Source organism: Acanthopagrus latus, chromosome 16, assembly GCF_904848185.1.
Source record: "Acanthopagrus latus isolate v.2019 chromosome 16, fAcaLat1.1, whole genome shotgun sequence".
Classification (NCBI taxonomy): Eukaryota; Metazoa; Chordata; class Actinopteri; order Spariformes; family Sparidae; genus Acanthopagrus; species Acanthopagrus latus.
The window spans coordinates 7,165,185-7,178,806 of record NC_051054.1 but is presented as its reverse complement, the minus strand read 5'-3'; the positions used below and the strand labels follow the sequence as shown (position 1 = coordinate 7,178,806).

The following is a 13,622-nucleotide window of genomic DNA, read 5'->3' as shown; positions in this document are numbered from 1 at the left end:
CGACTTGGACTGAAATCTGTCCAGAAGTTGTTTACATTTCTTGCTAAGGGACATCCTTAAGGTTTTGCTGACAAGGAATGATCTTATTTATTATTAAGAACATAGAAATATTGACTCTGACGGTCAATAATGCAGCATATGAAAGTGTAGTTGTGTATAGGAGAGTGTGTGCTTGTGCCATTAAAATGAAGAGGTCTAATCAAGAGCTGTCACTAAGAATGTGTTTGCTCTTTGTATCCTGGTTTTCATACACAATCCCCGCAGGCATCCACTGTGTGAGTTAAATGAAATTCCCTCTCCTCATATCTAAGCCATTTGTAAACCACGTTTATCGGCAATAAACTCCAAACTGTGGAAATGACATTTTAATTAGTTGTGCGTGTTTGGGTGCATTCGAGCGTCTCACCTGCTCGAGGGCCACAGAGCGCGTCACGCTGCCGACGTCTGTCAGCCGGTGCTCCCTGTCGTCCCAGCGCCCGTACGCCAGGTCGATCCCGCCCACAAAGGCCACCGACTGGTCGATGACGACGATCTTCTCGTGATGCGCCCACAGGTAGACTGATGAGGAGACGTGGTCGGGATGACGCATCACCTGAAACCCACGAACACATTCAAAAACGAAAACACATAATTCACATACACGGCACACTGACGCGTGATTCTGCATCCTCCCTCACTACCCATAATCCTCCGTCACCTTGATGTTGGGGTGCAGGTGCATGAGGGTCCTCTTGCTGTAGCCCGAGTTGATGCCCAGGGCGAGCTCCACCTCCTTGTACAACATCACAAAGATCCTCACTCCTTGTTGCTGTAGAGAAACAAGATCACGCCATCACATTTTCATGTATTGTTTGAGTTCTTAACTTAAACCACGTTTGTTATAAACTGAAAAATAAATGTGAAATAGTAGGAGTTGTATTTTACTGAGAGGAAAATAAACAGTTCAATGTCTGTCTCTGTTTACAGGGTGCGTTTTCTTCCATGAGTACAGAGCGTACGGTGTTCAATACTCGGCCTGTGTGTCATCTCTCTCCCACAATCCCCTGCCAACTTACTGCTTTACGTTTGAGGGTGCAGTCGAGCCTCCACCTGTTGCCCTCCACCACAGGCCTCTTCAGGAAGATCTCCGGACTCAGCCTGGTGCGAAGAAAAGAGAGAGAAACGGGGAGGAGGGAAGAGATAAGAAGAGAGAATTCAGGAAACGCTACATCGCCTCTTTGAATCGTGCATTTGACAGACATGACATAATGATATAGTGTCATGAGTCACACAGGCTGGCATCCCGAGCTCGCATGTCTACGGTGCCGCTGGCTCACGTTACGCAGGGCCGACACCTCACCGGTTAAGAATATAAGCCTGGTGATTACTGCCTTGGAACTCAGGGGGGATTTCTGCCAATCGCTCATTTGGCAGTCAGGCAACATAGAGTATTACTTTTGAAATGACACTGTCAAGAATATTATAATTTGGTCCAGAGGCAAACACTGTGTTTATTTCCCTTGAGAAAACTCCTTACAAAACACCATGAAAGATCCAAAAGGTGGGATACTGATGTGACTGAACTTCAGAAACAGTCTCTACAATGCAAAACAGATGATATGCGACATTGCAACACAACACATTTACAGGTAAACTAACTAACAGTAAACTAAGGACAGACACAGAGAGACAAAGGAGGTGGTAGCCAGACACCTTATGGAGACTCTCTGACACTGTATTTCTATTCTGGGTGTACAGATGAGGCTGTAATTAGAGCCAGTACTACTGTACTGCCTGCCAGAGAGCCAGGGCTCACAGGTTGTACATAATGTAATGTGTACCAGCATGCACTACACTAACAAGCTATCAGAGTGTCAAGTTGTCAGCTCATTCTTTGGCAGGAGACCGTGTGTTTACCGAACTGCTGAAAAAAAAAAAGGGGCCATTACAGCTATTCTATATTATGTTCAGCTGGTGAGGGATTCTATTTTTAGAGCATCATCTACAAATAAGCACTGCTGCTAATTACTCCATCTTGGAGCCATGATGACAACTTCACATTTCCTGTTTTGGGGCATTTGAGGTTTACAAGTTCCAAACCAGAATTCACCTGGGAACAATGTGATTACACGGTTTGAACCACAAAGTCACTGGGACACAGTAACTTTACCATACTCTAAACCAAAATAATGTCCTTCTTATCCGAAATAGGCCCCTTTATTCTTTGCACATATAAAGCCTACTGGAAATGCATCAGGAAGCAACAGTAATGGGTTAGCCAGCGATCTTTAGATTCAAAGGTGGCGTTTTTTGCCACTAGTAGCGCCATGGAGCTGGTTCCTGTTTTGTCTTGCGTGTGCCAACAAGGAACCAAATTCACACAATTGCATTCACACAATGCTGTCCTGATAAAAATCTTGTTTTGTAACTTTTGCTATTTTTTTTATGGCATGTGTAAAATTGAAACTTGTAGGTTGCAAAACATCTCACCAAAGGATTGCAGTACAAAATACTATTGCTAAACGCTGACGAGTGTTCATTATACGCATGCATCAAATTAGATCAAATCAAATGTGACTTAATAAAATAAACAGCCCGGCAAATTTTTTCAGACTATTCAACTGACCAACAGGTGGCGGTAAAGGTTGGATCTACAAAGTAATGCAACACGAAGACGAGTGCTAGCAAGTAAACATGCGAACAATGCAATCTCCTGAGAAAAATATCAGCTTTGCAATAGTTGTAAGGAAGGTTATGTACCTGTCAAGATCGTTAGAACCTATACAAAATGGACTTTGGTGAGTCATTCTGAATGTAAACATGAATTCTAGATAAACTCCACAGGGCACATTGTTGCAACCTCTGCTGCATAGCTAACTTTAACTTCAGTTCAGGGGATCAATATAAAACTCTGCTTAACCCGCTGCTGCCACTGCCTGACCCTGGATTGGTAGAAGAAAATGGATGGTTGGATATTTTAGAAAACCACATAGTCAGTTTATTACCTGCTTTGTGGGGAATGGCCCATGGTTGAGTTCACTTGTATAAAGTAGGGTTATATTTTCTGGGTTTTCACACTTTGACAACGCCCATTTTTCACACTTCAACTCACCACCAGTCAGTGATGAAGATTTCCTCTTTAGCCTCCTCCAAAGCGTTGGCTACATCCTCCATGTAGGTCTTCCCATTCACATACCTGAAGAGACAAATGAAGGTCAGTCCGAGACATGGAGCAAACAGACATTAATGTCACATGTGCTCGTGTTGACACATACACACATACATGAAGGTCAACAAGCATGTGCAGAGTTTCACTTTTTTTCTTGTGGGTACTACTTCTGCCTTTTTCTAGCTGTCTGTTTTGTCAAAGTTTGAGTCATAAGTGCCACGAAATCACAATAAGGTCAACGACAGAAAGAGAAAAAAAAAAAAGAACTATAAACACACAAAGTGTCTGTACAGTGTACAACTTACCTAACCTTATAAGCTACACCCAAAACATCATGACGTAACTGCTCTTTAAACACTCTTGTTTTCCATTAGCTCACACGACTACAGCACGTTTTCTGCCCTGCAGGCAGCGTGCTCGGTCCAAAGACAACTTATAATGACGTTATCACATACATGATTCAATATCACAGAATCTGCCAGCTGAGGGGGAGAGAATGCAACAAGATGGCAAAGAGAGAGTTGACCGCTCACTCCTCTCGTACATTTCCATAGTTACCAGAGGGAGGGAAAGAAGTTACCATTTGGCAGGGATGTTTTCCTGTTCCTGCGCGAACGATCTGAAGCGGTGGTCTTGGAGGAAAGCCTTCCCGTGGCTCCTCACGAAGCTATCGATGCTCTGACCCCACCAGCGAGCGTGTCTGTAGCTGCTGCACTTGAACACCAGGGTCCTGCCGGGAAGATGTGCATAGATACATGATACTAAAAATACATGCCAGGCTCAAAAATACAGATGCATGCAGTTATGTTATGGGCTATGGCCTGTGCCTCAGGCATTTCTGTAATTTTTAGTTTCATTTTGCCCTTAGCTTAAAGGCGCAGTATGTAAGAATAGGTCACCTGTGCCCCAAACAATAAACAAACAAGTGAGCCTTTTTAGGCCAGTTAGCCATGCAGCTAGTGCTCCTACTGGCTGACCAGAATTGGAGCACAGAGTACCGGGTAAACGTTGGTGTTTATACTTCTAGCACAGGAGCTTTAGACCAGTGGGAGGAGGAGGTTTTCATGCCCAGGGCTGGGGGGACAGAATGGGTCTGGAAGGGAGCAGTGCCTGAACAAAAGCCAGGCAGGAGGCAATGGAACTGAAATCTGCAGCCTCTGAGCGAACACAGCTGGACTGGAACAAATGCAGCCTCCGAGACAGACTAGACTGGTCTCACTGGCTCGACGACAAAGGCCAGTTTGACCAGAGGGAATACAGTACAGAGGTGATTTACTGCACCCATGACACCCCAGGGGCAGTCAAGTAATGTCCTGTGTTGCTGGATGGAGGGCAGACTGAATGCTACAATGACTACTCACTACAAAGTGTTATTATGAGACAAGACAGGCTGGACAATACCTGGGCTAGCTGATTAGCATGCTAACCTCAGTAAATATCTCTGCGACAGAATACTACATAATGTCTTTGACATAGAATCAAAACTGTTACTTCTTCACAATCTGTTGGTTATTTCAGCTGGTTTTTCAGTGTTTTCATATAAAATTCTTACAACTCTAATGCTGCTCCTTCAGCAACCTACTGATCAGTTTATCAAAGCAGGCATTGTGTTTTCCCTTTGCAAGAAAACAGAGCTCACTAATTATTCCTAAAATAAAATAAACCCTGGATTAAGAGTGTTGTAATGAAAAGGAGCTAAAGAAACAATCCCCTCTGCAACAGCAGGCTATTAACAACCAATTTTTTTTTCAGCCCACTGCCAGCCTCTTTTCATTTTTTTGGATCAGTGGTTGAGATTTTCAGCAGAACTTGGACAAAAAAAAGAGAAAATGCTTTCAAGCCATCTCAAACAATCCATTAGTGGTAAACATGTGGCACCGTTGAATCAGCAAACCTGAATGAAATGCAACACATTTTTTAGCAAAGGGAGAGACTTAGTAAGTCTTTGCTCCGCGCCTACTATTGCTACAGTGCTCTCCACCTACACGCAAAACCCACAAATGGATGCAACTGCTTTCTAAAGTTGTCTGGAGGGTTGTAGGGAGTCTCTTGAAAGCTAATTTCTTAGGAAATCATTGCTTCAGGAAATGACTGTGGCAGGCCCAAGGAAAGCCGCGTCTGTATCTCATCGCAATATAATTCTAAAACATTACAGAGTGATTTTACGTAGAAGTCTGAGAGAGTCTGAGAGCGGATTTTCTTCTGAACTGATGTCTCACAATCCTCTGTAAGCCTCAAAATAAGAGGAATTTGGAGGAGGACCTGGAGAGGCTATCAATCCGGACTCCGTGTTTAGTCTCCGTGTCTTTGGAGTCCATCTTGATGCTGAACGCTTTATCCAACAGCAGGACGAAGGAGATGGCACCCGAGTCCGGCTTCATGTACAGCAGGCACGAGTCCTTCACCACCAGCCAGCTACACACACACACACACACACACACACACACACACACAATCATCATCATCATCATCAGGATTTATGTGTGCATGTCTGTGTAAAGTTCTGTGAATCATTGTTGATTGCAGCGGACCTTTTTTTCTCACATTTCTTTCTTGTTCTGAGGGAAAGGATGTAGGAAGACAAATCAACACGGGGATGTAGGTGGACGGGCCGAGCATTTCAAAACGTGTGGGATTTTCTTTTCTTTTTTTTTTCCGTGTGTGTGTTGTCTTTAGAAAATAATAACAAAAAGCGCTCACATAATAATTTGGCTGTGACGGAGAGGAGGGGGGAAACAAACAAACAATCAAACGAAGGGAGAGGTGAGCATGTGCCAATGCAGCTGCTTTGAAGATGCTACCGAGATACCGACAGCCCCCCCCCAAAAAAACCCCACTAGTTAATAAGATGTTGCCGTTATTGTGTTCTTTTAAATATGCAATGAGTGGTTACTCTGCCTCACCTCCTACATTCGGACCGCTTCCTGCCAGTAATTTGTACATCCATCACACCTACACTTTAGCCAAGTTTGCCAATTTAAAAAAAAAAAAAATGCTAATGCTCCTTTTTAATTGGTCTTTTTGTATCGCCTCAAGACATTGAGGGGTCTCAGCACACTGAAAAATGGCAAGAGAGTTGCTATAGTGTTAAAAATTCCAATTTCATTCAACTGCCATACTACTACCAAACTGTTTGCTCGATTCCAAGAAGAAAAAGTTGTAATTCTATATCGGATATGCAATATTAGAATACACATATCAACATTTATTAATTGCTTGTTAGCATGGGAAGGAGAGTAACTGAGACAGAAGCAAGAGAGAGAGGGAAGAAGAGAGCAAGAGGACAGAAGTGGCCGCACCGTTTGGACCAGCGGTAGCAGGCCTGGCTGTGACCGCAGCAGTTCATGCCAGGGATACGATGTCCGCCCGAACGCTTATAGATCATCCCTTCCCTGGAAGAGACACAAAGAAATATTGGCGGTAAATGTAGGAGAGCATTGTAAATGTAAAACTGTTTAGTGCTTCATGCACCTGGCCCCGACAGAAGTGTTTGTACAGATGGCGAGAGGAAGAGGGGATTAAAGGAAAAAAGAATGCTCACAGTCCTTTGGGCCCCAAGTCGTGGATGAATGACATCTGGCTGACGTCAATGAACTCCATCTGAGAACAGACAGGAAGAGACAGCGGCTCTATTAGACGGAATGAAAAAAAGAACTTGATACATAATGTGCCGCACAGGCAGCCATTACTCCGACACGTACCGTCAACCTGGGAGCACCGTGACTCATCTTAAATTACAACATGTGTTGTCACCTCAGATGCCGTCGTTTAATGCGTCAGAATGATGCATGTCAGCACACAACAGGCACAATGGTTTTGGCTGAACATAGCGTTGGTCTATTTAAAGGCTCATTTCAGCACAGAGGTAAAGTATCCCAGGGCAAAGGTGCATCTTAGTAGATGTTACTGGCCCAAATATAAGACGGTCCTGATGATACGTCGCCTCCCTATTTTGCCGTTTTTTTGGATTAACAGTTTTTGGAAATGAGCAACAGACATTATGTGTTAACAGCCTGTGAATGTGTTATCACATTTAATAAAAATGCAGCACAATTCTTAGGTGTAATTTTCAGAAAAAATAAGCACTGTCTTATGTTTTACATGACAGTAGCTTAAAGGTGCAATATGTAAGAATTTCCTGTCCTGTCTGGGAGTTTGGAGTTCAGGTGTTGTTCTCTATCAGAAGAAGGTGTCCAGGGGCTAGCAAGTTAGCTTGCTAACTTCAGAAGATATCGCCACAACACATTACATAGTATATATTATGTCAAAACTGTTACTGCTTCACGTTCTGTCATGAATTTAAATGAATTATTGAATGTTTTCAACAAAAATTCTTACATAGCGCACCTTTAAATGTGCAGCTATAACGTGCCTACACTCCTTGAGTGTGTCAACATAAAGCAGACGCAGTGCTGTGGGTAAACATGTTAATGATCTATGTCAATACTAGTTAAATAGTTAAATGTTTAATGTTAATGTCTCATTATATATACACCTTAACAGTTCATCTCAGGTATCTACAGTAGCTGACATGACATATTTGGCTCATATTTCGATACACACAAAATTAGTGTAAGCTCATAAATTAGCAGTCAGTCCTGATGAGGTGATGTTAAGAGCAGCACAGCTTGCAGTACTCAGTATGATTACTCACAGTATGGTGATATTTGCGGTACATGGCCATCCTCAGCAGCTTGTTCAAATAGTCTTCTAATTGTCTCTGTAAAAACACACACACTATATTGGCCACTGTGAGTATTTTAATGACCAAAAAAAACACACCATGCATATGAACACTAACATGCACACACACACACACACACACACACACACACACACAGTCAGTCAGAGAGGGTTTTAAGGAGGATACATGTGCTGGCAAGGAGTTAAACGCCATGGCAACAAGCAGGCGCCAGGAGAGCTCCTTGCCATGAAGTGATGACAAGATTGAGTTTCCCAATCAAGACAGCGAGCGAAATAAAGAAAGAGGCTGCAGGCGACGTACCCTCCTGCTGGACACCTGCTCGTCTCGCACCAGCTCGTCCCCCCCTCCCCTCGGCAGGGAGGGCATCTCCCTCACCTCGCTCTTCCTCACCGTCCTTCTCCTCACCGTGTGGCTGAGACACAGAGGTAGAGAGTCAGAAGATACTGAGTTAAAGATGCGTTTCCAAACAGATTAAAATTCAAGGACAAAAACTGCTCACACAACTTTTTGGTGATGTTTCTGTTTAACCGCTGTCTTCATGCTAAAACCCAGTTTCAGACACTGATACGGAATTAAAAACACATCATGTCCTGCCAGCGGGTGTTTTGACAGCAAAACCTAAAAAAGCCCTGAATAAATTGACAGGTTGCTGGTTGACTCACTGTGTTATATCAACCAGGAATGCAGAGCGACAAACTGGGCATTAATTTAACCGAAAACTGGGAGACGTGTATTATCTTAGTGGAAGAAAAAAAAAAAACACAGACGGGGGAGAAAGAGAAAGACGGATTAGAGCAAAAGTAAATCCTATTATAAGCCAGGGGCAACATTCCTTTTGTTTTCAAGTGTGTACATCACAAAATGGAAAAAAAAGAAAAGAAATGGACAGAAAAATAATAGAAAAAGGAGATAACGGATGTTGAAATGTCAAAGTTGTAGTAAAGCAGTGGGAGTGAAATAACAGATCAATATACTGAGACACAAGTGAAAGCCTGTACAAACAAACTACTACACAATGTGTGTCTGTAAACTTGTTTGTATGTGGTGTGTGAGTGAGTGTGTGTGTGTGTGTGTGTGTGTGTGTGTGTGTGTGTGTGTGTGTGTGTGTGTGTGTGTGTGTGTGTGTGTGTGTATAGTTGTATCAGTCACACTGTGGGGAAACAATCTGCTCACATGGCAACACTTGTGGCTGCTCGCCTCCCGGATAGGGACAAAAAAGCTGTTCTCCACAAGGTGAACCATTAAATGATCGGGTTTTATATTTTCACATGAGAGCGAGTCTCCGGGAGAAGAATGCCAGTCGATGGACTTAATTCACCCGGCACTCATTTTCCTCTGTCAAGCTCCACGGTGGGAAGCTCAGGCGCCGTAGCCCACCGCTGTGCTCCAGGCCGCAAGTCGTTTAAAAATGTAGGAAATCTGACAAATTGTTTTCTTTTCACTGCTTGCTGATTGGATGCCAAGTTTTCTTTATTAATTTATAGTGAAAAATGTTTTTTATTTCCATTTATGTGATGGAAAACACTTTAATTGGTGCCAGGTGAGAATTAAAATATAACAACAACAAAAAAAAAGGATATGAAGAAAGTGGTTCATCAGAATAAAAGTCCTCTGCTACATTCATGTTGCACCTGTTCTAAATATCAAGGGGGACCTGTCCCTTCCACCCACCTACGCCTGCAGATCCAAACTCGTTGTCTGTTATTGTTTGCCAACGTGAAAGTCAGCGTGGGAGAGCAAATCTACGTGCGAGCGTGTGTGTGTTTGTGTGTGTAGGCACCGACCTGCGTGACGGCAGCGGGATCCTCATGAAGGTTTTGTACGTCCTCAGCTCTCTGTGCAGCTCCATGAAATGCTTCTCCTTCCTCTTCACCACCCAGGTGAACTCGCCGTGCTTCAGCTCGATCCGAAACACCGCCGGCAAGGACTGCAAACACAAAACCCACAGGGAGACAGGGTAGCAGTGAGTGTCTGAAAGGGAGATGATGGTCTTGGCAGACATTGGACAGTTAAAGTCATTTTAGTTGCTTTAAAAATGTTTTTTAAGAGACAAAAATGTGAGCACCTTGTTGACACTCCTGTGGTGCGACAGGTTGAAGCGGTCTTGTGCAGTTGTGAATCTCTCCACCTCCAGGATGCGAGCGGTGATGGGCACGGTTGGGAGGTAGACCGTAGCGGTGGCCTCCTTGAAGCCCACCGTGGCATACACCGCCGAGAACGGGATGCGACTGTCCCCTGGGAGGAGGAGGAGGAGGAGGAGGAGGGAGGCGGGCGGTTAGCGTGATGTCTTTTGCTTGTGCATGTAGGTGTTGTGCAGGCTGCTCAGGGAGAGCGAGTAGGCTGCTGAACTGAAAAGAAAAGTCGCCCTTTGTTCCAAGACTATCGTGCTTCGCTGGTTTTGCGGTGTTGGGTCAAATATTTCTGTTGTGTTCTCCGGTAAAGTTTGCTAAAGAACTACATTATGTAAAGGAAAACTACTCTGGAATGTTAGGTGCTGGGTTGAAGGCTCACGAGCTGAAGCGTTATGTATGTATTGTGTTTTTTGTGTAAATTTTCACACTGACATACACCATGAGTACACTTTCCTTTGGCCTGGCTGGCCTACTACCCTTACACTTTCCAACATTTCCCAGAAACTCTGGGTAAAAACTCAAGAAGTCAGTCACAACACTCTACTTTGAGCTAATAAGGCCATGTAAATGTGGCTTGTGATTGATGAATCTGGTTCAAGTTTCCTGAGAGGTCAATGATGAAAACATTTTTTTTAAAAATCACACCTAAGCAGTTTCCCTCATAGTCGATCTCCTCTCCCTCTCCTAGGTCCAGCTCTCTGGTGTCCAGGCTCTCCACAAGGTCGGCCATCTTGATACCGCCGTCCGGGACCGCCGCGGAGTCAATTACTTCCGAGTTCACCAGGTCGAGACTGCTGGTCGTGGGCTTAGCTTTAGCCAGCATGCTTAGCAGTTAGCCCCCAGAGCAGGGCGAGCCTAGAGGAGGAGCAGGACAAAAGACAAGGATCATTTGACTTCTTTCCTTCCAGTGATCATGTTTTGATCATGACAGGTCAGTCAAAACCCTAATGTTCTATTAGGACCAAAAGTAACTATAGCAAAAAAAAAACATATACACACACACACACAGTGGACACAGCTGTACGAGGTTACATGGTCACGTGTAACCACAACTCCAGACACAGCAGCGCTCTGTAAACAACATTCTTCCCAAGCGTATCCCTTCCTTTGGTTGCTTCAGAATCTCAAATAGGCGCAGCTGGTTTGAGGTGTAGTTAGTCTGCTGCCCAAAGGGAGAGTTCAAACAACGAATATACACGAGACAATGACATAATGGAAGAGACATTATCTGTCGACGCAGCATGGTATTCTTACTTTTTCCCAGAAATCTTGAAATGAGTCAGTTCAGAAACTATTTGGCTCCTAAGTGTTCAAAGGATTGAAACAAGTGGAAAATGCTGTTTTTTTTATTGAATTACTCAAGATCAGACTTACTGCATCACAGAGTGACTGAAATACATGACAATTGAGCAAATCATTTGAATAATAATACATTTGTTGCATCTTGTTTTAGCACACTGAACAGCAACAGGCATAAAGGATATATTCATTATAAATTTAAGAAAATAGCAGGAAACTAGTGTTGTGTGCCACTGTGGACGCTGATATCCCTGGATTAAAGATACAAGTCTACTCAGGATACTGTTCTAATAATTTCAAAAACTATTAATTTAGCATTTCTCTCTTATGCAAGAGGATCGTATTAGATTGTCTCTGTGCACAAATTGTGTATTTTGTATCTCTCCGATAACACATCAGGCCGGGTGCAGAATTCTAAATACTGTTTGTTTGGAGAATAATTCATGTAGCCGCAGGAAGGTCAGCATGAAGCTCAGCTCGACCAAAACAATGCTGCAAATAAATGATCTTCAGAACACAATCCTGCAGTCAAGCTGGAGGCCGGACAACTCCGGCAGTTCAGCTATTTAGTGAATACATTTGTCGAGCAACCTCAGCGTTACTGAAGTCATGCACGACCCGGCCTGCAGCAGAACGCACCCTCCGACTGCAGCAGAGGAAAGAAGCTCTGATAACGTTTCTCTGGAAGTGATTCCTCAATAAATCTCGCGTCACTCACCACTTCTGCGACTTCAGAGGCATTCCCACAGTCACAGGTGAGCTATTTAAATCCAGTTAATGACAGACTAACTGCCTGACTCAAATGAGCTGTTCATGACTGAGACCCACAAAGAGTGACACAAAGAAACTCAGCTGACGGAACTCCTCCAAGTCCAAATCATGTGTTATCATGAGTTCAATGACTTATCGTGCACTCACACACAGCAGATAAACTCAATCAAGGCGGGGTGCCATTTTTTTTTTTTTTAAACTCCCATGACAATACTACTACTCCCATGATAATTTCCAGAGTTGAGACACCTAAGCCCAAAAATGACAAAGGTTTCAGACAGAAAACTAGACTTTTCACATTAAAAGCACAGAACCCAATACTGATTTTTACAGCATTTTTTTCATTTTCTTTTTGTTGTTTTTACCTGTTCATATTTTCTTTATTATATCATGTTGTGTTTCGTCTGAATTAAAGCTATGTCTCAAAAAAGAACAACAAATTACATCATCTACGTTATGACACACGATGGAAGTCAGAAGTATTCCATATAAAAAGGGAAGTGTCGCAGTGAACCGCAGTGTTACTACTTCTTTTTTTTAAAATACGATGGCTCGTCATCGTGCACAGCTGCGACCTTGAGCAGATGAGGGGTGAAGAGGTCATGTCTGATCTACTCCTCCACAAAACGTTCCACTGACGGGCTCACGGATCCTGAGTTAAAGGGTAACTCCGCCAGTTTTTCCCACGTTAAAGTGTGATTACAGGTCTCGAGGATTGCTGCTGTGTACACAACAAGAGTAGTCTAAAGCCGTTTGTGTCTCATGTTTGCAAAAGAAGCTGCATGTAATCTGATCCATTACCTCCAGTGATGTCAGTCAGTGGCTGAGTTGCATTGTGGGTAATGTAGGTGCCAGGTTTTACCCATCATTTCTCTCTTCAACCTTCTGTCGCATTACTTTCCCTATCAAATATTACTTGATTACTATGATATTTTGTCAGTGTTTTGAATTAATTGACCGGCCACACCCGTAAGAGGGGGAGTTGGTGATGAAACAACGATGCAATCAGCTGAGTGAGACACCAATGAGCACAATCAGACAAACTTTGGAGTGTGAGTCAGCAATACATCCCAAAATGTTACCAGTGACATGCATCTACACCAGTGCTGTCATGCTACAATAACATACCATGAGTTACAGTGCTCAGGCATGTACACAAAGGCAGAAAATTGTTTGCACAGTCCTAGTATAGTACTGCATTTCTACAGTATGTGCATCCTAGAGGCAAATATTTGCACCGTATATTTGCTGCCAAAGACGATGGAGAAACTGCTATGTTCTGTTTTAGATTAGCTGTTACCTCACAGATACACTCTGCTCAGAAGAATGTTGAATAATAAACAGTTTTCGAGATGCAAACAAAAAAAAACCTGTTGAACCTGTTAGTAAAATATATATATATATCCTCCCCGGGTGCTTGCAACACTGCTGTTTCAGCTTCGCTTTGGCACCGTGATCCATCGTCTGTCAGATCATGCGCTACAAAGACAGGAGACAGACGCGGGTGTGGAGAACCACAGAGCTGCAGCCACAGCGGCCACGACTGCACAGCAATCTGCCTTATGAA

The 13,622-nt window shown here is 43.4% G+C and overlaps 1 protein-coding gene across 2 annotated transcripts in view; it reads right to left on the bottom strand.

Moving 5' to 3' along the window:
- pld1a (phospholipase D1a) overlaps positions 1-13,622 on the bottom strand; it is a 35,275-nt gene that overhangs the window by 11,152 nt on the left and 10,501 nt on the right. For both annotated transcript variants that reach the window (XM_037071399.1, XM_037071398.1), the window contains exons 2-14: positions 10,631-10,840; positions 9,919-10,088; positions 9,638-9,780; positions 8,154-8,265; positions 7,803-7,868; positions 6,690-6,748; positions 6,448-6,540; positions 5,411-5,563; positions 3,729-3,878; positions 3,092-3,175; positions 1,056-1,137; positions 698-808; positions 407-592 (exon numbers count right to left, since the gene is read on the bottom strand). In XM_037071399.1, coding sequence (XP_036927294.1) covers positions 407-592; positions 698-808; positions 1,056-1,137; positions 3,092-3,175; positions 3,729-3,878; positions 5,411-5,563; positions 6,448-6,540; positions 6,690-6,748; positions 7,803-7,868; positions 8,154-8,265; positions 9,638-9,780; positions 9,919-10,088; positions 10,631-10,808 — 1,587 coding nt within the window. In that variant the 5' untranslated portion in view covers positions 10,809-10,840. The remainder of the gene's footprint in view (positions 1-406; positions 593-697; positions 809-1,055; positions 1,138-3,091; positions 3,176-3,728; positions 3,879-5,410; positions 5,564-6,447; positions 6,541-6,689; positions 6,749-7,802; positions 7,869-8,153; positions 8,266-9,637; positions 9,781-9,918; positions 10,089-10,630; positions 10,841-13,622) is intronic.